Genomic DNA, 27,601 nt, shown 5'->3' on the forward strand with positions numbered 1-27,601 from the left:
TGAACATTATATCCACTGTTATTCATAACCAAACATAGATAAAATTATGATGTTATATTAAATGTTTTTAAACCAGAGATATTGCTCATGATAACAGATTTCTTCTCTCTTCAGACTACCCCCTCCCACTGCATAAGTGTCCAATGGGTCTATCAGCTATTGTCTTCTATTATACATAAATTACCTTTTCTAAAGACTAATAGTCCTATCCTATCCAAAATTGTTAACAATCCCAATGTTTGTTAAATATCCCAAGCCTGCCTTTTTTCTATCAAAAAAAAAAAAAAAAAAAGAATCTTAATGCACCTACTCTTACCCTACACCAGCGTTTCCCAAATTTTTCCTACAATGGACCACTTCACAAATCCTGAAATTTTAACGGAACACCTTGGTTAGAGTCGCCGCATTTAAAACCATTCCAGGCTCATATTAATATTAATATTGATAATTTTTCACAGAACACTTATTCACTTTCTGCAGAACACCAGTGTTCCATGGAACACAATTTGGGAAACCGTGCCCTAGATAACACACAAATTCCAGACAAGATTAGATCTTATTGCTTGTGCTGACATTTACCCCTTACATTTCCTGGCATAAACACATTACATCAGTATCTTCTTCAGCTTATAAAACACTTGGAATCCTTTTCTGCTAAGATGCTACATTTCACCATTCAACTACTAACTCTGTATAAATATAAAATTCACCCCACCTTAGAATGATACTCTCACATCACGCAGTGCACAAAAATCCTCCTTAAAAAAATTCTTAATGATACTATCCATAAGAGAGAATTTTAGCTGATTAATAATCCTTCTCTTAGTGATGACTTCAACTATTGTCTCAAAAAACAGTCTGTTTCAGTTCAAAGAAACTATATATCATTGAACTGTCATCTGTTACTCCTCCTTTTGTCACTAAGCCTATTAAAATGCAAGCAATGCTTAATATCCTTTTACAGGCTAACTGCAAACCCACTAAACGTGCTTTTACTTGTCCTCTTTTGTGTCATCTGCATTTATTCTAGAAAATAGCCTGACTCATGAGCTGTTTCTTAACAACTTACAATATTCAGTTTTTCAATAAAAATAAGACTTTCTCCCTTAATTCTTGATGACAGTACCAGTGCACTATAGTTCTATAACTTCTTTGTGTGAGACTGATATATGCTGTGTGAGTCTGAATTTTACATATAAAATTTGAACCTAGCTCATGACACAAAGACCATATCATGTGTTTTACTGTTATATTTAAATTTAAATATTTTATTCCACTATGTTTATTATGACTTATTGCAACTTATCATTTAGCAGAAGATGGCCTTAATACTGAGCCAAAAATTATATGTTTTTAATAAAAGTTAGGTAAGTTTTATCCACTTTAGTTATTTCATTATGCTTTTTCCTTACATCTCACATGAAGTGTCTCTTAAAGTGGGAAGTTAAGTATATTGAAATAAATAAATAGTATATGCAAGACCAATATATCAGGAAGGAGGAGGGGGGGGGAAACAACTGAATAAATTCATATGTAATAAGAAATAAGAGAGCTCAAAGATGAAAACTACAAAAATTGATAGGAACATGAATAACATCAACTACAATTATAATGGAAAAACCAAATTAGAGAAGAAATAATGATAACCTAGTTTGTTTGTTTATTTAAGAAAAGAGACCTATTCAATAAGTTTCTTGAAGTCCACAAAGGATGTTTCTCCTATGGCAAACAGCATACAGTCATATTATAATAAGTCAGAAAGCAGGGGGGGGGGAATACTAGCTAATATGCTGTGTACATAATAAATTATTCACTAATAATTTCACACCTCTATGCCAATATGGGTTAGAATGGAGAAGTCAACAGATTGGACAAGATCATGTTTCAAAATCTCAGGGATGGTGATTAACATATTAAAAAAAAGCCTTAAGAGAAAAGTCATGGAATGTATGGTTAGAAATGTGACATTGTACAGAGAACTTCATAATTTTGTCAAGGAGAGGTCTTATCTTAGTAGCTTATATTTTGCAATGGAGTCACACCCAAGTCGAATTCTGCACAGAAGCCTATTAGGTAAGATGGAGCATATGGTAATGGACACAAAGTTAGTAATATGAAAAACAGGGTAGTTGATGGACAAGCATTGGAGAGTAGTGTATGGTAGAGTTGCCCAAAGTATAGGACACAGTACTTGAACTGCTGTGTTTCAATTTATAAATTAATGATAATGGGAAGGATGGAGAGAGACTATCCAGTTTTCTGCAATGTAGAGGCATGACAGGATGATTATAATAGCCTGATAGCGTGGGCAAATGACAGCAATTACCAGTTCGGTGTGAAAAATTGTTAAAATTATACATTTTGGGCTTCAGAGATTATAAGCTATGTATTATACTGATAGGACTGCATTACGAAAGAAAACAACGAGGTTAAGGATTTGGGAATAATAGTGGACAAAGAAACTCAAAGGATCACATGGATGCTAAAAAAATACATTTACAAGCAGAGATAAGGATATTATTATCCCTATTTAATAAGGTTCTGATATCAACTATATGTGGACTATTATGTTCAGAAATGATCACCTGGTTTTCTTGAGAACACAGAAATGGTAGAGAGGAATAGAAAATTGATCTGTCCCCTATGAGAACAAAATTTGTAGGTTACAAAGTCTAGCAAACAGGTGGAAATGAAGGGATATGATGGAAACAAAGTAGAAGCAAAAGGAATATTTCAGTACATGAATGGATCCGTAGATAATTGGATCACTACTAGAGTTTGCATATGGAATATGGATGTATAAGATTTAAGATTAACAAGGGCACAAGGAATAGATGTTTTGCATAGAGAGTAGAAAAGATTAGGGATGTTTGCAAGTGTTCTGTCCTTAAATATGTCTGTCCTCTGTCGCATTTACTGACATTTTGTCAGTAAATGCAACATTACAACAGATGAATCTTCAAACTCCAGGTAGATGCCTATAATAACAGTAATAACAATAAAATGCATGGGCCACATTGAGCACAAGCACACAAAAAGCAACACCAGAACAAGACTGTTTCCCTACAGACATCTGTCTATAGAGAGACATAAATTAACTGCATTATGTATAATAAATTATACATAATGCAGCTACTGTTTCACATAAATGTCTCAAAGCATCCTTAACTTCACACAAGTCTAGGAAGTGCTGGATCATGCCAGAATCTAAAGTAAGAGCAGCTTATATTCTGTATACCACAAGTTTAGTTGATGTTACTAGTTTAACATAGTGAAACACATAAGCAAAAGTTAACACCCACAGCATGAAATAGTTTGAATGATTAGAATAATATATAATATGCTCAATTAACAAGTTTAAATATCATAGAGAATGTTTTGCTAGTTAAATTTGGAAATGAAGTGCTTAATAAAGCTGCTTCTCACAGAACATAAATACCTTGATAGAAGATTTTCCCTGATTAGTTTCCTTTCCAATCTTTCCAATAAAGGTAAGCAAACGTTTCCACAACTGATCATTTGCTGCTTCACAGGTCTATGAAGTACATAAGATAATCACTTATATGTATGTGTATATACATAGACACACATACATAAGTAAAATCTCTCAAATGTAAAATTTGAAATCTTTAATGACAGCAAGCATTTTTTAATTAAAAATAATAAAACTATAATAATCACTCATGCAAAATTATATTGCTAACTATTATTAATATACTTGAAGAAAGATATCAAAATTCATAATTTAACATGTATGTTATTTTAACATTTTATCTAATATATATATGACTTGAAGCTGTATGTAGGAGGGGAATAATTATTTCGGCTGATAGTTCAAGAACACATTCAAACCCATAATGTAATGAGTGACAGTAAGGTTAGGCAATGCTGTATTTGTTTAAAGAAGGTGCAACAATCTTCATGATGAAGAGTGCAATGGCCAGTCAAGTGTGGTGAAAGATGATTTGGTGGAAATGAAACCAGTGGCTAATCTTACTGTCACTCATTACATTAGGCCCATAAACCTTACGTCATCAGTGGATTTCTGCAGCACTATTGTTTTCCACCAACAAAAACCACATCACCACAAACCTCACAAACTGGCAGGATTTTTTTTATCATGGCATTATTATAAATTATTTGTAGAAGACATAAACAATAACAGAATAAAAGTAAAATGATCAACAGCTAGCTAATGAGTCATTCTATGCCATCCTGTATGCATGATCCCTCTCCTATATCTTATTTGACAATAAATTCTGAATGGACTTTACTTTCTGGATGTGCCTCATATTAAAAGACATGACCACAGCAATATGTCTGTAGACAATATGCTTACTTTAGAAATGAATGACTTGACTGCTAGAACTGTTGTAAAAGATGAGGTTCGCATTATGCAGCACAAGAAATGTTCAGCCAATGCAATTCATGATACTTCCAAGAAAAGAGGCATATTAATAGAAGAAACAGAAAAATTATTGGTGATTTAGATTAAAGACATGGAACAATAGATGCTGATAAACCTTATACAAGAGAAAACTGAAGATGCTACTGCATGCTATAAACTGATTTGCAACAAAGAGAGAGAGCTTTGTTGAGAGAGCTATATACAGCATTATATATTCATAATGACTATGTAATACTGTTTGTATTAGTTTTCTTATAATTACATATGTGTTTATATTTATGTACTCGATAGGATATTGAATAAACTTACATTTTATCAAATTTTCTTTTCATAAGCAGACCCTGTAGTAGGTTTAATTATCCTTTGAAACAAACATATGTCAAAACTGCATAGTATTTAAGCAACATTCAACTTATGCAGAAACCTTTGGAATGAATTAACTGCTTAAGTCAAAGACTTAATGTATGTTAATGGAAGAAAATGATGCAAATGATAATACGATGTGTAATAAATTGGTGCATTTTATTACAAAAGAAACTAGGCACTAATTTTACGGATGAAATATCAGCTATGTTGCAGACTGGATTCCCAATTCTAATATTGCAAAATATTTCACTCATAAACAAACTAAGGGAGCTGATTAAAAACATTATTCCCATAAATCCAAAGAACACTGCATACCCAATTTGAAAGCCTCTTATTTTAAATTTCTGGTTGATGAATTGATTAACATAATAAAATTAAAAGCAAATTAAAATTAAAAGACAACAGACTATATTTAAGTTGATTTATAATGCTAAATATATTCTTAAATTTCATTACTTGATAGACTTGAAAAATGCACCAAATGAAGCTATTTATTATGCTATCAGGCCACCTTGATGAAGATAAAGCATCAACTGACAATATAATGGCAATGAGAAATGAAACCAATAACAGCAATAGGGACTGAGGAAATTGATGTGATTGGCACTAGAACTCTGTGGCTTCAGGTTTTTGGTTTGGTACAACCTTAGTTTTTCATATAGATTACTGTACTCATGGTCAATAAACTTTGACATTGTACAGACACTTATTAAAAGAACACGTAAGACCACAGTAATAACTTTTAATAAAGGTACAGATATTTCATACTGAAACTAATAGTACATCTTCAGTGTCACACAAACAGTTATAGGAATGGAATACAAGCAACAAACATTCAGTGGATCACCTATTAAAATACAATTGTTGCCACGTGCTAGGAAATGATAGAAAATAATAATTAATCTTTAAGATAATTGTTTTTTTTTTTTATTGATTACATAAAATAAAAGTCTCCCAGATCTTCGAGAGAGCGAGAGAGACAATCATTTAGATTTAAATTTGGCCGGTGTAAAATAGCTTCAGAACTTTCTTTAAAAAGCGTTCATATTTGAACTTGCATCTATGGAGGAGAATAGCTTTATCCCACTGAATATTATAAGTAGTGTTAATACTGTGTTGTGCTAGACCAGACTTCTGAGGTTTGTTGTATTCAATATAATATTGATGTTCCTTAATTCTTTTTTCCACAGAACGGCCAGTTTGTCCAAAATAAGAAACATCGCATTCACATGGTATTTTGTAAATGCCAGCCAAATGTGTCTACAAAGGATAAACTGTCAAAAAGATGGCAGTTTATCCTTTGTAGAAGGCAATAAAGAGGAAATTTTGGTGATAGGAACATAGTGGGAATCAATTGATACTTTTTCAAAATTCTACCTATAGGTTCTGAGATTCCTGGAATGTAAGGGATTGGAATGCTGCAGACTGTTGAAGAAACCTTAGGTATTGGAACATAAGATTCATTATCTGTTGGATTTGATTGGGGTTGTAATTATTCGATTCCATTAACTTTTTAATGATTGAAAGTTCTTGTTGTAAGATTACTGGAGAAGAGCAAACTTTATGTGCTCTATTAATTAGAGATTTAAGAATGCCAAATTTTTGAGATGTGTGGTGAGCAGACTTTTTATGAATGTATCTGCCAGTAAATGTGGGCTTTCGAAAGACGCTTGTAGATAAGGTACCAGAAGAAGTTCGAGTAAGGAGGATGGTAAAGTACCAGAATTTTCTTTTTCCATGGTGAATTGAATACATGGGTGAAAGCTATTTATCTGTTGTAGAAATGTGGAAAGCTCATCTTCAGTATGTGACCAAATAGCAAAAACATCATCGACATAATGATACCAAAGAGATGGTTGAGGTTGAATGGATGAAAACATAGTGTCTTCGAATTGTTTCAAAAAGTAGTTTGCCAAAGGTGGAGACAGAGGGCTATCCATGGCAGTACCTTCAACTTGTTTGTAGATCTTGTTTTTCCAGCTGAAATAACCTGAATGGATAACAAATTCGAAAATCTTTGCGATATCCAGAGGGTAATCTTCATATAATAATTTGACTGTGTCGGCTAATGAAATATTGGTAAACAGAGAAACAATGTGGAAACTGACTAACAACTCAGACTCTGATTTTTATATCCTTGATTTTTTCAAGAAAATCTGTTGAATTTTTTTATGTATCTGGAATGTCCAGTAAGAACACTTAAGGAACGTGACAAGACTTTTGCAATTCGATAAGTAGGAGAATCAATGCAATTCACGATAGGTCGCACTGGATAGCCTTCTTTATGGGTTTTCGGGAGTCCATATAGACAGGGAGTTTATAAGTTTGCTCTTCTCTAGTAATCTTACAACAAGAATTTTGTTCCTATCAACAAAATGTCCTCTTTATTGCCTTCTGCAAAGGATAAACTGTCATCTCTATCTTTGGCTGGCATTTACTAAATACCATGTGAATGTGATGTTTCTTATTTTGGACAAACTGGCCGTTCTGTGGAAAAAAGAATTAAGGAACATCAATTATATTGAATACAACAAACCTCAGAAGTCTGGTCTAGCACAACACAGTATTAACACTACTCATAATATTCAGTGGGATAAAGCTATTCTCCTCCGTAGATGCAAGTTCAAATATGAACGCTTTTTAAAGAAAGTTTTGAAGGTATTTTACACCGACCAAATTTAAATCTAAATAATTGTTTCTCTCTCTCGAAGATCTGGGAGACTTTTATTTTATGTAATCAATAAAAAAAAAAAAAAAAAAAATTATCTTAAAGATTAATTATTATTTTCTATCATTTCCTAGCATGCGGCAACAATTGTATTTTAATAGTGATCCACCGAATGTTCGTTACTTGTATTCCATTCCTATAACTGTTTGTGTGACACTGAAGATGTACTATTAGTTTCAGTATGAAATATCTGTACCTTTATTAATTAAAAGTTATTACTGTGGTCTTACATGTTCTTTTAATAATTATACTATGCCACAGGTACCTCTAAAAATAAAAATGATAGACACTGTAAAAATTTGTTACTTTATTTTTAACAGTACTGATCAGAACATAGAGATATAAGAAAATAATTACTCTTTATTAACTTATTGCTGATATTATTTCCAGCATCTTCAGAGCACAAAAACAGTTTGTTACAGTATGCAAAACAACAACAATCGGGATAACAATGGGACTAGTTTAAGCGTGATTTTCAACCTTTTTCATAATATGGCACACCTAGACTAATTATTAAAATTCTGCGGAACACTAAAAATATATTGTTTTAATTTTTTTGACAATCTGGCAAAAAATAGGCATAATTTTGATTGATTTACACACACAAGATATTAATAATAGTAATTACTTATCCTTTTTGCTCCAAAAAAATTTAAACTATATTTTTGACATTTTGAGTAAGAAAAACAATACTCAAAATTATTTTTTTTTTATTGATTTTTTCGAATGAATACTAAACATATTAAATAATATACATACTTGCAGTTAATTTTAATGAGATATCTGAGCTTGATGTTGTTTCAGAATGTCTTTTGTGTGAGGTCAAATTTTAGATAGGCATACTCTTAAATCATCTTCCAAGGCTTCTAGCCATGATCTATCTTTGTTCTTAATAATATTCATTGCAGAAAAGCTTGATTCGCACAAATACAACGTGGAGAATGGAAGAAGTACTTCTATTGCCTTTTTGGTAATATTGGGAAACTCACTTCTTAGAGATAACCAAAACAAAACAAAGTAGTATCTATTGTTGAATGTTTTAGTTTTAAACCTCTGTCATTTCTTATATCTGTTAATTCGTCCTCTTCTCTAATCATTAAATTTTCCAATTTACACGCGCTTAAGACAAACGGATCTCTTATCCAATCAAAGCATGATATGTCAAGTGAGGGAAAATATTTTTCAATATTTGTATTTAGTAATCTTATGGTTTGTAAAATTAGATCTATTAGATTTTCATTCAGTTGGAACTTTTTTGTGAGTTCAAACATATTTACTGCATTTTCTTTTCTGATTCTTTCTTCCCAAAGCATTAGTTTTTCCTTGAAGGCGTTAATTTTGTCAGTGGAAGTAAGAATGTTTTCACAGTCTCCCTGTATACTTTTATTAAGTGTATTTTTAAAGATTGAAATAAATCAGCAAGAAATGCAACCTTACTGCACCAAAGCTCATCACTAAGAATAACTCATATTGTTGAGTTGTTAAAAAAATTAGAATTTCCTCTTTCAGTTCATAAAATCTTGAAACTCGTCCACGAGATAACCATCTCACTTCTGTATGTATTAACAACCGCGCAAAAGAAGCTTCCATTGAGGAGCATAGTACTGCAAAAAATCTCGATTGTAACAACCTGGCTTTTATATAATTGACAAATTTGATAGTCTCGTCTAGTATTTTTTTAAGCTTAGCTACCAATGATTTTGATGCTAGTACTTCTCTGTGGAGAAAACAATGTGTAAAAATAATTCTAGGATTCTTATTTTGAGCCAGTGTAACAAATCCTTTTACTTTTCCTGACATCGAGCGGGCATCATCCGTGCAAATACTGATGCAAGAATTCCAAGACAAGTTATGGCAATTAAAGTAATTATCAACAACATCAAAAATATCTTGACCCTTCATTGTTTCTGGGGGTCGTCAACAAAATAAAAACTGTTCTATGATATCTTCCTTATAAATAAATCTACTGAAGGCTAGAAGTTGAGCTTGACCAATTACATCAGTTGATTCGTCCAACTGAATAGCAAACATATCTGCTTTTTTAATGTGAGATACCACTTGCAACTCAACGTCTTTGACCAAATCCTGAATACATCGATAAATGGTGTTATCTGACATAGGAATTTTTAAAATCCCCTTTTCATATTCCACGCCAAACATGATATTAACAATTTTACAGCATGCTGGCAGAATTACAGATTCTGCAATTGTGTGAGATTTCATTTTTTTAGCAACAATTTCTGCAATAGCGTAAATGGCTTCTTGGGCTTTTTCGGACACAGTTACAAATTTTGTCCATCTTTTTGCTTGAATAGGTTTATCTGGTACAAGTATTTTAAAATATTCAGCTAGTTTTTCGCTCAAGTGAGAATGTTTAGATTGTAAATGTCTTTTTAATTTACTTGGAACTATAGCATTGTTTGCTCATTTTTCACCACAAACTGCGCATGTAGGACGTTGCGGATCTTCTTGATTGGAAATAAAGCCAAATGACAAATAATTTTCATCGTAACGGCGAACATTAGTTTTTAAATTTAGTTTTAGAAGAACCAGTACTAAATATAGTATCAGAAGTTGATGTGCTGGGCAAAACTATCTTCACATTCTTCTTTTTTTTTCCTTTCGACGTACTAGATTCACTTTCTTCATTGTCTTCAAATTTTTGTTTTTTTATTACAAATTTATCCATGTTAAAGGAATACTATTGAATAAAATTAACTGAATGAAAAATAAGACAATAAAGGAACTCTTACCTTAAAAATAAGGGAATTAAATGAAATTATTTGCGAAAACACTTATCAAAAGATTAAAGCTAATTAACACACAATTTTAATCCGATTCACCAACTGTAAGTTTCGTAAAATATAAATAAGGGAGCTTCAGGTGTGGATGGAAGACCAGACACTAATAAATAAATGCACAAATTATGACATTATTTCTTTCAATTAATTTATTTTCACAAATCTCGTGGCACACCTTCAGACCTCTTGCGGCACACCAATGTGCCGTGGCACACTGGTTGAAAATCGTTGGTTTAAGCAACTGCAACAGGCAACACAAAGACTAAAGTCATCCTAATTAGGTGGCATCTATATTGGGAAAAAAAAAAAAAAAAAAAAAACAGAGAGAAAGCAGGTATTAATTAGGTCTTAAGATGACTGTCTCTCAAATTTTCTTTAAATTTATACAGCCATACTTATTGAGGTTTGGAATATGTTTCAAGGCTTCTGTTGATTCCAAGAACAATCTCTCTGACTTATGACTTCTGTGTAGCACTTTTGTTTTTTTCCAATTGATCTTGTGTGCAGGGGCATAACGACAGTGGTATATTTTTTATATGTTCACTGAGGTGAATGTTCACAGTTCTTGCTGTCTGTCCATAGTAAGCTCAATCACACGAACAGACCTAGCAGACCATGCCTTAGATATCCTTGCACACATAATCAATTGGAAAAAAACAAAAGTGCTACACAGAAGTCATTATAAATCAGAGAGATTGTTCTTGGAATCAACAGAATCAACCTTGAAACATACTCCAAACTTCAACAAGTATGGCTGTATAAATTTACCGAAAATCAGGTCATCTTAAGATCTAATTAATAATTGTTTTTCTGTTGTTGTTGTTTTTTTTTTCCCAACATATATGGCACCTAATTAGGACTTTAATCTTTGTGTTGCCTGTTGCAATTGTTTAAATTAGTCCCATTGTTATTCAGATTGTTGTCGTTTTGCATACTGTGACAAACTGTTTTTGTGCTCTGAAGATACTGGATATAATAAAAGCAAAATATCAGCAATAAGTTAATAAAGAGTAATTATGTTCTTATAAGTCTGTGTTCTCATCAATACCTTTAAAAATAAAGTAACACATACAATAAACACATAAGCCTTTCCACACAACTGTAAAATTTACTGATCCACTTGGCAGAGATATTCAGAAATATAAATGAATGCAATCACACAAAAACTTGCAGTCAAGTAGATTGCAAGTTTTACATGTTCTAGAAGTTAATCCAACTAGAACACATCAATTACACAGTAAATGCATTCACAAGCTATTTATGAACAGAAATGAAGATGATTATTTGATCATTGGGAGATAATGTCCACATTTTTTTTTTTTTATGTTGGACCCATATACAGGAGGTTGGTTGGTCAACCTATAGTACGTTAGTACCGTATATAGGTGGTGGGTTGCGAAAGGAGAAACAAGTTTCTCCTTTCGCAACCCACCAAGAAAAAAATACATAAGCACATATCAAAAATGGTGATTTTTGATATGTGTTTATTTCAGATTTTTTTTTTTCTTCAGATTTTTCTTGAAAATTTCGGCAGTTTCAAAATCGGAGCTAGCAGCTTCTCCCATTATTTGTATGTTATGTAAGTTAAATCGGCTTTTGAATCGATAAAACCAACCTTTACTAGCATTAAATTGTTTACTCACCATTAAACATGGTGAGCATACACACACAAATGTATGCTCACCATATTTATCTTCTTGTTGATTCCTTAAATTGTCAAATAGGCTGTGTGCTTTTGTTTGAATCATAAACAAACTGAGATGAATATTCTTGTTGCTTTGATCATCTATCCATATCATTAAAAGCTTCTCCATTTCATGAATTGGCCCTTCTCTTTTTTTTTTGTTAAAATTGTGCATTTCATATTAACTGTCCCTTTAGCTGCCTCCATTATTCTTGATCTTTTATAATTGCTGAAACAGTTGAATGCGATAGTTTTTCTTCTCATGCTATTTCATCGACTTTCTTTCCTTTGTCATATGCTTTAATCACCTTCATTTTAACATCTAAACTTAAAGTTTTCCTTGCCTTCTTTTCTGTGTTGGAATTTTCATCAGTAGTATTACTTTTCTTACTGGACATGATAGGGTTACGACGAGATACAAAAATTACGAGAGAAACGAACACTTCAACTGCTGATTAGCAACTAACCTGCCAAAGGTTGTGATAAGTTAGAACTGGGTGAACCATAACAGCGGCTATTGCGTATTGGTGATAGGCTTTGCTTGTCAACTAATGGCAATGCTGCGATGTGTATACAAAAGTAATGTGATGTATGCATGTATATGCTGGCAGCAAAGTTAACTTAGAGAATTTTTAATAATAATTTTTGGCCATCATAAGTGCGAATCGTCGTGAGTCGAGGACTACCTATATATCTTCCTGTTTTAAAGATGATTTCTGAAACAAGGAGATAAGTATACAATCATTCTTGTTAAAATTGGAATAACATAGCAGAGTTTCACAACCTAAACATGTGCACAGTGTAGAAGGGCTTCAGTAAAAGTCATATGATGTATACATAATGCTGATTTAATAGGAGGAAACACTGAAGGGTAGGATTATTCAAACTATTTAATTACATCCAATATTTCAAGCAGGTTACATCTTCATTAAGTGAAAATATTAGCTCTGTTATTAAAATACCAATGTGCCCTTCTCTTCTGGTCATGTCTACTACACACACACACATGTATGCTTTAGTGAAACTGGGATTTCCTCCTGCAAATGCAACAAACTAGGAGGAAATCCCAGTTTCACTAACAATCCTAGTGACTTCCATCCATTTAAGGAGTAGCTGAAAAAGGCACTACATAAAATTCCTAAATCTCATTAGAAAACAAGTCACATGTGATCAAACTATTCTGCAAAAAATGTAGAAAATGTAATATAAATGTAAATTGATTAACAAGCAGGCATACAAAAGTTTATTGTTTTAGAAGCGACTATAAGTAGTTACTATATTATGTACAGAACTATACATTCTTGCACAACTGGGTATCAAAAAAGGATTCATTCTGGTCCTAATGAATGGTCATGTCTACAATTGTTTGATAGAAAATAAAACACAGGCCAATTATAATTATTCAAATCATTTATTTCAATCAATATACTCTCCCTAAGCTTCGATACAGTGTTTGGCACAGTTAAATGAGTTTTTTATATCGGTTTTTGGGATGCTGTTGAGGGTCATGGTTACTACCGCTTGAACGTTTTCAATGGTGTCGTATTGCTTTCCTTTCATTGGCAAATGAAGTCGGGGGAAGAGAAAGAAGTCACAGGGTGCTAAATCAGGTGAATACGGCAAGTGATCCAACACAAAAACTTGGTTTTTGCTCAAAAACTGTCTCACATTGTTTGTAAATATTGTAGTTTTGAAATGATTTGTAAATGTGTGGGTGCATGTGTGTGTATTATATTTATAGTTTATATTTATCTATAAATTTTAATATTTATATTAATATAATACTAATACAGTAAATCAGCTAATGCCTTTTTATTCCTGTATAGGGAGTAGCTGAGGCTGTTCAGCCCTATCTAACTTTTGGAGACTGAGTGGCCCAAGGCTATCACTAATTAAGCGGCACGCAGTGAAGAGAGACAGCTCAACAAGTGCTGCCAACTCGTGGTCCCTAACACTCATATTTAATGTCTGAAAATAATGTGGTGGGGCTTAAATGCCCCACCACATTATTTTCAGTAGGTTGTACTTTTTTAAAGTCTCACATATACAACACTTTCCTCTCCAATGGCGACAACAATCACAGCATTAAAAAAATAATCAGGTCCTCCCCATTCTCCGGTCTTCTCTCCAGAAAGAGTTCAGTAATGCTGTCACCATATCCTACATCCGTGGCACATCCGAAAAAATAGCCAAGACTTTAAAAAAGTACAACGTACGCACACAGCATTTAAGTCCCACCGCAAACTTGCTACCCTTACCCGCTCTACAAAAGATCAGCTCCCTCCTCTCTCAGTGCCTGGAGTCTATAAAGTACCCTGTTCCTGTAAACTGGCATACTTTGGACAGACAGGCAGATCAGCTACTATCCGTCTGGAGGAACATAAGTCATACATCTGCAATCACGACTATGGTCAGTCAGGCCTGGCTGACCATGTCTTGGATACAACCCACAGGAACTCATGGGAAAAAACCACCATGCTCCACCACAGCAAATTCAAAAGAGAGAGATTATTCTTAGAATCAGCAGCAGCTCTCAGGAATCAACCAAATCTTAACAAATATGGTTGCATTAAGCTTCCTAAGATTTGGGAAACGCTTATCACCAGATGTCCCACTTTACATTCCAGGCCACCTACAACTGCCCTTAGAGGGTGCTCCATCTAGATAGGACTTTAGTGTCACCCACGTGGTTGGGCTTAGTATTGTTTGTTATTTGTTTTTATGTTACATTAGTTTTTTTGTGTAATCCCTCAAGATGTCTCATTGACTGAGACGAAATATAGGAAGAATTAAATTCTGTTTTAATCCTTTCTGAGTGTACAATCCATTAAGCCTCCAACATGATGTCCTCACAGCACTTAAGCCTCTACACACAGATCTCTAAACTATCCTTTCAAAGAAGCAAAAAAAACTTCTAAACATGTTTAAGAGTAAATACTAGCAACTGTTTTACTTTTGAGACAATAATCTGACTGCAGCAATGGTAATATCTTGGCATGGCAATGGTACCATCTTGTGGAAAGGAAAGAGTTTAACTCAAAAGGTAAACAACAGTACATGGATGCTCCTTATGTTCTTAAACTATACATTTCAATAACTTCTAAATAACGTTATACTCAAATGATAGGGGAATGAAGGGAATGCCAGTTGCAGTCCAATGTTATATTTAATCCTGGCCTTCTTGTGGTGCATCCCATTATCAGGTATTGGGATGCACCCAAACAAAGAATGGACTGGCATTTTTGGATTCAGCTGACCAACATGTATTCTGTATTGGCTTAACCAAAATCATCATATCAGTACAATAAGATGAAATGTTATGCTGACTGAAAATCAAATGATTACTCCCCCTTCCCATTGTTTCCATCAGGAAAAAAAGTGAACAGTGAAAAGTTCAGCTACTTGAGTAAATTCAAATTCAATATCACCAAAATTTAAGATAGGCTTCAAAACTGTAAGTACCAATAAAAAAGAAATTGAACTGCCAGAATTATAGAAGTACCACATCAACATTATTAGTGTTACTAGAAGATAAAAGCAGGGGTTTTCAAAATAATAATGATATGATGCAAAATTCAAACAATAATGATCAGCACATAAAGCTGTCTTCATGAATGGCTGGTTTCAAGTAGAGTAAATGAACAAACATCAAAACAGCAAACTAGATAATCATCATCATCATTTTCTTGATATTTACCCTCAAGGGGGTGTACAGGCTACTATGACAGGCACTACATGATTAAGTTTACATTATTGCTAATCTCCAATCAACAATTTTCCTCCAAATTAGTCTATGACTTGTCAGTACTCCAATACCATCATATCTAGCATTTTGATCTTCTAAGGCACTTCTCACTGAATCAGTCCACCTAGATCTTTGTGTTCATCTAGATCTTTTCCTACATATTGGCATCAAACACCTGTGCTGCTAAACTTTCTTCTCCCGTTCTGTTTAAGTGACCATACTACCTTAGATTAGCCCTGCTCACATATTCTTGAATGCTAACAATGACAAGTTCCTTCCTAATAACTTCATTAAAAATGAAGTTATTAGGAAGGCCCCTACTTTTCTCAGAATTCTCATATCAGTGGTTCCTAATCTTCAATCAAGTGCTTTATTTCTAACCAACGCTCAAGATACATAACTCAAAACTGGTTTGAAAACTGTCTATATACTGCTTGTTTAGTGTTTTGGCTGATTTTTCCCTTATTCCATATAATTTAATCAATGGCTCCCCACCATACTAGCTTTGTTTATTGTCTATTTCCATATTTAATTTGCCATTTTCACTAAAAGTGTCTAAATAGCTGAAATATTTTACTAGTTCTATAGGTTCTGTTGAGAATGCAACTGAAATTTTCTAGGTTCCTGCCTATTTTCACGTGCAGGAACACAGTTTTTGGTCCTTTTATTGCTGATTTGCATGCCAAATTTATTATAGCTGTTATTCAATTATTTAGAAAAACCTGAAGATTTGCACTGAATGTCTTTAGAAGTATAACATATGCTGCATAAAGCAAACAGTTAAGACTGATATCCAGTGGCAGCTTGTGGCTTGAAATCGTGGGGGTGCTGCAACTTTCGAAATATCCATACACACTATAAGTACAGCATATACGTGTTTGGATAAAATATCAAAATTATGGTAAAAAATATTTTTTAAAAATTAAACATGAAAAAATATTGTTTATTATTGATAAAATTATAAGTTTAATTTATATAAATCAAAATTACTTGAAAATAAAAGCATTCCTTTAATTACAATTAAAGGAATGAATTTACAATTTTTGAACATTACAATTAAATCCTTTAATTGTAATGTCCAAATATTTAAAGAGAAGGAGTAAACACGATAAGCACTACGAACCTCTACTACTGGTGCAAACTGCATATAAACAATAGTGGAACTGCGTGATGGACAGTGCCACATTATGCTAATAGCTTGTATCTCACTATGACATGCATATGCTTGCGCACGTAGCAATATGACACCGTGGTAAACACAGTGCTGCTAGCGTTCTTTGCCCTCCTAAGTGCCACAAGATGGATTTTTATTATTTTTTATATAAAATAAGAGAATTGTATAGGATTGTTGATGATAAAATTAAATATTACAAGCAAATATAAATAAATTAATAAATATATTTATATATCGAGAAAAATTGGGGGTGTTGCAGTTCTGCAGTGCCCGTGCACGAGCCGCCCCTGCTGATATCTAAAATTCAAATATCAGGTTTAATGCAACTTTTTTTTTTTTTTATAATGTGATCCATATAGATGAAGAATAAGAGTGGAAATAGTGTGCAAGTTTGCTGCTGACACTTCAAGTTTAGCTCTTGTTTTCAAACTGTTTCATTTTTCTCCTGAATGATGTTTGTATAGTTGAGTCTACAATTTACCTGGAAAGCTGCTCAACTTCATTTCTTTTTAAAACATTCCTATACACTGTTTATTTTCAATGTGATATTAATTTTTATCCTACTCAAAACTAAGTGATGATCACTTCCAATTGCAAATCCTCACTATACTCCTGTAACTTGAAGCAGCATGAACAGGAACTGGACAATGAGACTTAATTTTGTCTATGGGCCTACAGAAGATTCAATGCTGAAGAAGTGAAGGAATTTTTTCAGTTCATTACAGAAAGCAGCTGACATAAAAAAAAATAAAAAAAAAACATCAGTCCTCTTTGGGGAAAACAGCAGAGCAGGAAATGAATACAGACATACAGAAATGTCTGGAGAAAATCTGGATTAAAGAGTCAAGCCAATAAAAACCTGCTAGATTTCTCTTCGGGATGTGGATCAGTCATTAATAATACCATGTGCCAAAATACAGATGTGCAAAAATTCACAAGGAGAAAAGATACAAGAAAAGTCTCACTGACTCACAGTCTCATTATTGATAGTGATATCTTTAGGATAGTTTAGGACAGAAGAACATACAGAGAATTTGAATCTAGAAGTGATTACACCATTTGGTTTTAAGCAAGATAAAAATAAATTTCATATGGAGAAGAAAAATACGTACAAAAATTTTTAAAAGAACCAAAGTCAAGCAGGTTAACTGTTCAAATATACAAATATTATTCAAGAAAAAATTAACCAGCTTGAAAACAAGAACTGAACCTTGGAGACTTAGTGACATTATCTGAAAACATTGGCTTATATACTAAGAGATGTGGTGAAGATATCTGCAAAGATATTATTTCATTATATTGTGTTTATACCATATTTATTATTTATATATATTATTTTGGATTTAAGAAGTTAAAGAGGTAATCCAAAGATAGAATAAAGCACAGTAAAAGTCTGTGGAAAATAAATTTGATCAGAAGAGAGAAAAATGTAAGAAAGTAAGAATATAAGAAAAATGAAGAAGCAAGCCATAAAAGTAGCTAGACCAAAGTCATAGGAAAACTGGTAAGAATGTAGGGGAGATGGTGACGTTTGTATTTGTAGCTGAGTGGAATAGAGTGCCCTCTCGTGATGAGTCCATGGATTCCTTTGCAGTGTCACATAATAATAATAATATACAAGCTAAATATCAGGAAGATGGCAAAATGTTCTAGAAGCTGTTGAAAAGACTTAGAAAAGGAGGTAAAAGTAATCAGAAATGATAAAGGTGAAATAAAAACTGAAAATAAAGACATTCTAGATGTCTAGAGTAATTAATTACTTTGAAAGACTAATAAAACAAGCAGTAACAGAATGATGGCAGGCAATATTCTAGAGAAATGCAATGAGGAATCCAATCAAATTACAGGTGGGGGAAACCATCGAAACCTGAAATATGGATAGGCAGCTAGGTTATAATGATGACCAAGGCAGCTAAGTCATCATTATAACCTAGGCAGAAATGCTCCAACACAGAAGTATAAAACAGATTACTGCAGCTGGACTGCATAATTCAGAAGGCTTAGTTTAGAAGATTGGAGCAGATCTTTTAATCATCCACAATTCCTAGTACCTGTCTCTAAAAAAAGAAAATAAAACTAAATATGAAAATCAGAGAAGAATTTCACTACCAAATGTTCCTAGTAAGATTTATGCAAGCATACTTGAGAAGAGGTTAAGAAAAATTGTGGAGGAGAAATACTGAAAAAATAAGCTGAGATTTTTTCTCAAATACCAGGAGAGATTTTCTCTTTAATACAAATAGTTGAGAAATCATGGGAATATAAAAGGATCTGTATTCAAGTTTTGTAGACCTGGAAAAGACATATCACAAAGTGCAACAGAAAAGCTATTCAAATATTACAATTAAATATGGCACTTGGAATATCACACATAATTGTAGCTATTCAAATAATATGGAACATTACAGAGAAAATAAATAATCTACATTTAAGATGTAAGTCAGCAGCTAGAATTGCAGAAGATATACAATGATGATACAACTGGAAGTAGTACACAGGAGCAATCTTCCTGGATGTTGCCAAAGTATTTAACAAAATACAGCATAATGGGCTTCTTTTTAGATTCCCACCAGGACTGGTCAAACTTACCAAATCCTACGTCAATGATCCCAATCTCCAAGTGAAATTGCAGAGAATAAGTTCATCTAAATGCAAAATTACACCAGGTATCCCTCAGGGATCCTTATTATCACCTATGCTCTTCACCATCTATGTCACTGATATTCCATATACAGATGCCACAACAGGTCCTATAAGCAGATGATACTGCAATAATAGTACAATTCTTTCAGCCTAGATTAGGAACTGCAAAACTGCAAAATGCAATCTCAGAACTGGAAGAGTGGTTCACGAAATAGCAAACTGATGTCAATGTAGACAAGCGCACTGCAGTACTATTCACAAGATGAGTATCCCCACAGAGAAAAGTAGGGATGTTTGGTATCCCATTCTAAGGCAACTAGTGGTATTTAATAGATATAACTAGATAAAGGGCTTTGTTTCACTGTTCATGTTGACCATGTTTGCTCAAAAGCAACTGGGACAATAGCACAGCTATACCCATTACTCGACTGGAGTAGCCAGCCAATCACAGACTACTCTTATACAACAGTAGGCTGTATAAGAATAGTCTGTGCCACTCTTATATCTCATTCTAAAGCAACTAGTGGTATCTAGTAGATATAACTAGATAAAAGGCTTTGCTTCATTGTTCATGTTGACTATGCTTGCTCAAAAGCAACTGGGACAATAGCACAACTATACCCATTACTCAACTGGAGTAGCCAGCCAATCACACACTACTCATATACAACAGTAGGCTGTATAAGAGTAGTCTGTGCTACTCTTATACAAGATGCAGATCAGACCACTTCTGATGTATGGCTAATCTGTTTGAAATCACATGACAGACTCAAATGTTAATAAACAACAGGTAATCCAAAACAAATGTTTACAAATAGCATTCAATACACCATGGTTAGTAAGAAACGTATAACTTTAATACCGTATCCCTGAGATCAAAACTTTCCTATGAGAAAGGCGTGCAAAATTCTTTGCAAATCCTGCCATCCACTCTGACCCATTATCAAGTGGTAAGCTAGAGTGAGCATGACATAACCTAAAAAACAATCAACCCAAAACTATACATTAAAGATACCATGAAATTATATACTTGTTTTAATCCTTTAAAATGATTAAAACCAAGCGTATAATTTCTTGGTATCTTTAATGTATAGAAGCAAAGTAAAAAACTTTCAACAACCCAAAACCATTCTGAACAAATAATTTTTTTTTTAACTTGCTGCCAAAAACCCACCATGGGTGAGCAAAGGCACAATTATATCTCAAATTCCTTGTGGTCTACAGCCTAGCAGTAAATTACAACAAACAAATATCTCTTGACAAATGAATATCTCTCTCCAAAAGATTGCACAAAAAAAAGAACTTACTGCCACCACAATGTGCTCAATAATCAACCCTAATACAACAATTTCTTCACAGAACCAATAAAAGAATAAGGGACCACGGTTTCAATCAATCCACTCTGACAGAACAGTTATCAGTTTCACTACAGCAAATGTGATAATAACAAGCTGTCAAAAGTTTAGACCAATGTCCCATATACAAAACACTACTCTAAAGAAAATTCATTCAATTCAGCAGACTATCCAGTATTAAAAAACTATTCCTATGTAACTATGGAGAGATAACAATATAGATTTTACAATATTCGTTAATATTTCATTAATATTAGTAGAGTAATTTCAGTAACTTCTCTCCTCTAAGATGGAAAAAATTAAATCAAGAAAGCATAAGCAACCTTTGAAAGTTCTTGACCCTATTATTTTAAAACTTTTTTTTTTCCAAAGATGCCAAAAATTTTTTTAAACAGTACAGGCAGTTCTTATGTTACAAATTTTAACTTTATAAGTTCCTGGGTTTACAAGTTTTTAGCATCAATTATCAACAAAATCTAAAATATGGACATTAATTGCAATAAACAAATGCTAAACATTCATAAATACAGTATTTCAAACCATGCACACAGCTATACAATACAATACATAGTATTGTGCATGAGTTTGTTCAGAAAAACAAGTGTCTCACCTACTTACATAACATAAAGCAGAGTGGCTGTACTTGCTCTAAATTTTTCACTGTCTTCTCTTATTTCAAATAATGTCAATAAAAAGAAGCATAAAAAAGAGATAGCAAATAAAGGAATAACACTGAAAACAAAATATCAGATCATAAGCAAACATGCAGCACAAATAACCTAATCATTTGAGCACTTTAACTGTGTGTACAATTTTAAAAGATAAAGAAAAATATTTGAAGGAAGTAAATGCACAATCCATGAAGTCTACATAGTTATAAATAACAAAGCCTTATAAAAAAGCAATGGACATTTGAGTCACAAGATTCGAATTTCAAATATACTAAACACTAGCTACAGATTTAAAAAATGCTTATGAATGCTATCATGAAATTAATAAAAAAAAAAAAAAGGAGCCTGTTCGGAAACAAATGTCATATAATTTGCTTGATATTAAAAGCTAGATGTTCATCATTCTATGGTGTTTTGTTGACTTTTATTTAACATTACTATGGACAAATTTCAATGTTGAGAATCTAACTCCTTTTTAATATTATGCCTTTGGGAAATAAATCCCTGTTTACAAGCATTCACTAAGAATGAATTAACTGTTAGTTAGTTTTATAGTGCTAACTGATCCCATTACTTCAATAACAATTTTTTTGTGAGAGAGAATAATGAACAATAAAACAGTGCTACTGCAGTTTCCTTATAACTAGATTAGCTTCTGATGGATTATTCTATGTTAATACTCTGCATCATAATTTTAGTCTACTTTTAATAGAGTTCTGCATTCTTCTGCCTACTTTTAAATGATCCAATCCATCACAATACCAATGAAAAATTATTTTTTCTTGAGAATTCACACCACTTTCAATAATTGTTTCATAAAAGATAATGAAAATTAATTTTATATAAAATATACAGACTCACAGGAAACAGTAATTTATTAGTTGTTATCTCATCATCATCAAATTCCTGACATGTACCCTCAAGGGGTGTACAGGATATGATAAGTACTACATGAAAAACTTACATTACCATTAACTTCCTATCTACAATTTTACTCCAAATCAATCTGTTACCTGTCAAGACTCCAACATTATCAGATCTTATATTTCTGTTCTTCTAAGACAATTTTTACTGTATATCAATCCACCTATATCTTGGTCTTCGTCTGGTTCTTTTTCTTGCCAATCTGGCAGAGAACATTTGTTTTGCTAATCTTTCCTCTCCCATTCTGTTTAAGTGACCATACCACTGAGATTAGCTCTGTTAACACATTCTTGGATGCTAAGTTCTTTCCTAATATCCTCATTTTAATATGATATTTCATTGATAGCATCTGTTCATGCCTCTAATCTTTTTTTTTTTTTTTTTTTTGCTCTTTCTCCTATCCTACCATTCTGTCTAAGTGACCACACCACCTGAGATTCGCTCCACTAACACGTTCCTGGATGCTAACAACGTTAAATTCTTTCTTAATATCCTCGGATTTAGTATGATATTGCTGCTGATGCCATCTGTTCACGCCCCTAATCTTTCTCAGGACCCTCAAATCAGTGGTCTCTAGTCTTTGGTCAAGTGTTTTATTTCAAACCCAGTTCTCAGATCCATAAGTTAAAATTGGTTTGAACACTGTCTTGTATACAGCTAATTTAGTGTTTTGACTAATTTCTTTCTTATTCCATACAAATTTATTCACTTGACTTCCTACCATACCAGCTTTGTTGATTCTGTCGTCTATTTCCATATTTAACTTGCCATCTTCACTAAAAATCGTTCCAAAGTAGCTGAAATGTTTTACTTGTTCTATAAGTTCTCCATTCACAACGCAGTTGATATTTTCAATGCTTCTTCCTGTTTTCCATTATCTTTTCTTGCTATTGCTGATTTTCATAATCAATTTATTACAACAGTTATTCAATTTAGTCAGGGAATCTTGCAGACGTGTGCCAATTTATTTAGAAGTCTAACATCATCTACAAAAAATAAAGAGCTAAGATTAACGCCTTCAATTTTGATATCAGGTTTAATACCACTTTCGTTCATAATGTGATCCATATAGATAATGAATAACAGAGGGGATAATGTACATCCTTGTCTGACACAAGATTTAACATTAAACCATCTTCCTGTACTTCCTTCAATTCTAACTGCTGACTTACAACTCAAATAAAGATTAAGTATTGCTTGATATAATGCTCCACTGACAGCATATAACTGTAGTGTTTTGAACAGCTTTTCTCTTGGCACCTTGTCATATCCTTTTCCCAGATCTACAAAACTTAAATACAGATCTTTTTTATATTCTCATCATTTCTCAACTATTTCTCATAAAGTGAAAATCTGATCCTGACAGTCTCTATTTGGCCTGAATCCAGCTTGTTCTTCACGATGCTTTCCTTCCACAATCCTTCTCAACCGTCTCTCAAGTATACTTGCATAAGTCTTACTAGGAACACTCAGTAAGAAAATACCTCTGTAATTCTCACATTCAGTTTTATTTCCTTTTTTATATATAGGTACTATGAGAAATCTACTACAATAATCTGGAATTCATCCCTCTGTCCAGGCCTTCTGAACTATGCAGTGCAGCCACTCTAAGACTTTTATACCACCATACTTGAGCACTTCTGGTCAAATATCATCTACTCCAGCTGCCTTTCTGCATTTCAGACTTTTGATGACTTTTTCTACTTAATGTATGGATATGCATTCCTGATTGGATGCTGTTGGTGGTTTTTTACCACTGTGCTGTCATTGATTGTATCATTTAGCAGTTTTTCGAAGTAACTACTCCATACATCAGGATGTCTTTTTCTCCAGTTTTTATGTCACCTTTATCATCTATAATTCCTTTTACAGTAATCATTCCTCCATTTCTGAGCTTTTTCAACAACACCTCCAGAATATCTTGCCAGCTTCTTAATATTTATTTTCTAAGTTCTTGCCAAAGTCCTCTCATAACTTTTGCTGGGAGAACTTTTGTTCAGCCAGTTTTACCCGGTGTTTAGCTTTCTTACATCTGTCTCTGTATTCTCTAAGAGCACAAGTGGACTTATTTGCCAGGAACTTTTGATATGCTTTCTTCTTTTAGTTCACTGCCTCTTTAACTTCCTGTGTCCGCCTTGGAGTTCTGATTTTTCTATCCTCACCACATAACTCTCAGGCTGAATCAATCAATGTTTTCTTCAGGATTTGCCATTGAATCTCCAAGGTTTGGCTCCTGTTCTCAAATTCTTTCATTTTTCTGCAATAATGTTTGTGTATTTTAGTCTACAGTTCTTACATTTTCTTTTTTTCAATATGAAATTCAATTTTATCCTGCTCAAGACTAAATGTTGATCACTTCCAATTTCAAATCCTCTGTACACTCCTAGTGTCTTGCACCTGTGAGAAAACATCACTATCAATAATAACATAATCAATGAGTCTTTTCTTATTCCTTATCTTTTCTCTCCATGTGAATTTTTGCACATTTTAATGTGAAATAACCAGTCCATGTCCTGAGCAGAAATCCAACAGGTATTTGCCATTATTATCAGCTTTGCTCTTTTCTCCAAATTTTTCCAAAATATTTTTGTATGTCTGACAATCATTTCCTACTCTGCTATTTAGATGCCCAACAAAGACCAACTTTTATTTTTTCATTGAAAAAATAAAAGTTGATAATAAATAAAGCCTCATAAAATGCCTCCACTTCTACCTTAGTAAAACCTTCTGCAGGACCATAGGCACAAATAAGTCTCATTGTCCAGTTCCCCATTCCAATATTAGCCCACATCACTCTACTTGATATTGCCTGCCATTCAAGAAGATTAGCCTCATATTTAGGGTTGAATACTATGGCAATGCCTTCTTTTCCTTGATTGTCATTGACTGAAAATAACATTTTGTATTTATTGCTCAGAAAGATCTCACCAGTTTTTGTCTTTTTTGTTTCAGTCACCCATATTATTAATCTATGTCGGGAAGTCACCGCTAGATGAATTCGTAATGAGTAGTGTTCGTGCAAGCTCCAGATAAGATAAGTATCATTTTCAGTTATCGATACAAATTACTTAATATTGTGTAGTTTTGTTTTGTTTACCTTGCGTATTTTAGTGCGTCTATTTTTGGTGTGTTATAACGTTTAATTTGACAAAACACGTTACAGATAAATATGGCACCTGTGCGTAGGAAAATGGCGGCCAGTAATGAAGGTTCGCCATCGTTATCAAAGAACGGTAGCATAAAAGAAATGAGTCAGTGTACTAGCTGTGAAATGTACGCTTTGCGGAGTGCGGTCGGAGTGTGGTTAGATGATGATAAAGGATTGAATGTGTGTAGAAAATGTAGGGAGAATGCGGAATTGAAGTGTATTTCGGATCGTGAGTGTGATATTTTTGTCAACCTTCAGAATGAAGGAAATAGGGATATGACAAGAAACGGCAAGGTTGTACATGAAAATTGTGAGAGTGTGAATGTAGAAAGTGTGAATGATAGTATAAATGGTTTCTCAGAGAACAAAAAAGATGAGATAGATGCATTGAATGAGATCGCGTTGTTGAATAGTGAGATAGAAAGAGCAAAACAGCAGCTAGAGTGCATGAACAAAAGTAGACTGAATGAACCAACCAATAATAAAAGGTATGACAGGAAAAATAGACGTATGAATGTGAACATGAACAAAATGAAGGATAGAGTGCTGTATGGAGACTCGTTAGCACGAGGTGTGTTAGTAGAGGATTTGACAAAATCGTACCAACCTGGTGCGACCATAAAGGACGTAACTGTGTCTTATTAGAGAGCAAAAGGAAAAGGTGAAAGAAATGATTGTTGTGGCAGGTACGAATGATTTGAAAGGAGATAAAATGGAAATGATAGAAGACCTGAATGAATTGTTTGAGGTAGCAAAAGAAAAGAGTGAGAGAGTTAGAATGATTAGTCTTTTGCCACGGCATGACACTGAAATGTTTAAAAGGAGGGCTATAATTCCAAATGACTTTATGCGTGGGTCATGTATGACGAGTGGTGTGGAATTTGTGGATGTGTGGAGTGAGTTTGATGGGCGAAAGGATCTATATAAGATGGATGGCTTGCATTTGAATGGTTACGGTGTAAGAAGACTTGAGAAAGTGTTGCTGAATGTAGTGGATGTGCAAATTCAGGGAAACTAGATTTGTTGGGGGGGGGGGGGGTAGAGATACAGTCCTTATGGAGGCAGTTGAATGTAAGAATGAATATAATATGCCAGAGCAAATAAGGACAACAAATCAGAGTGGGATAGTTAATATAAGGCATCAAGGTAGGGTTGGGGCTAATGGGGGTCTTAAATTCATGTACACTAATACCAGGAGTATTAGGAACAAGAAGGAAGAGTTTTTGGCCATGGTTGGCACTTCCAGACCACAGGTTATAGGTATTAGTGAAACATGGCTGACTGTAGATGATATAACTAGTGGGATTGAATGTGATGGGTATAGTGTGTTCAGGAATGACAGAGAGAATAAAATAGGGGGAGGAGTATTGTTGATGATAGCTGATGAGCTCCAGCCAAGGAGAATAGAAGTTGAATTGCAGGATACAGAAAAGAGCACATTTGAGGCCATTTGGTGTGAGATTGTGGCTAGCAGAACTAAATATACAATTGGGTGCTGCTATAGACCAGGTGATGGAAAAGATGGTGGTGACAGTATGCACAAGCAAATAGAAGAAATGGGTGGAAGGAGGGTGATTATTATGGGAGATTTCAACTATGGTCGCATTGATTGGAGTGAGGAGAGGACACACGGGAGGAAGGAACTGGATTTTATGCGGTTATTAAGGGATAACTATCTGCGACAGCATGTAATGGAAAATACTAGGGGTCAGAGAGTGCTTGACCTAGTAATTACATCTGAGGATTTGGCTGTAACAAATATGACCACATTGCCACCAATCGGTGAGAGTGATCATAGGGTCTTAACTTGGGAGGTGGCTAAAGGTGTAGAATTTTCAATTAAGACAGGGTACATGTGGAATTATCGGGCGGGAAAGTATGACAAGCTTAGGAGTTTGATTGGTTCAGTGCCATGGCATGTACAACTGCAAGGACTAGAAGTTGATAGTGCATG

The 27,601-nt window shown here is 33.6% G+C and overlaps 1 protein-coding gene across 1 annotated transcript in view; it reads right to left on the reverse strand.

The window, feature by feature from the left end:
- The window catches only part of LOC150101143 (ubiquitin carboxyl-terminal hydrolase 24-like), an 824,883-nt gene that overhangs the window by 616,576 nt on the left and 180,706 nt on the right, over positions 1 to 27,601 (reverse strand). The window contains exon 13 of the mRNA XM_090401261.1: positions 3,440 to 3,535. Within this exon, the coding sequence (XP_090257387.1) occupies positions 3,440 to 3,535 (96 nt within the window). The remainder of the gene's footprint in view (positions 1 to 3,439; positions 3,536 to 27,601) is intronic.

This window comes from Typopeltis vanoorti, chromosome 12 (assembly GCF_054136105.1).
Source record: "Typopeltis vanoorti isolate ZY-2024b chromosome 12, IOZ_Tvanoo_1.0, whole genome shotgun sequence".
Taxonomy (NCBI): Eukaryota; Metazoa; Arthropoda; class Arachnida; order Uropygi; family Thelyphonidae; genus Typopeltis; species Typopeltis vanoorti.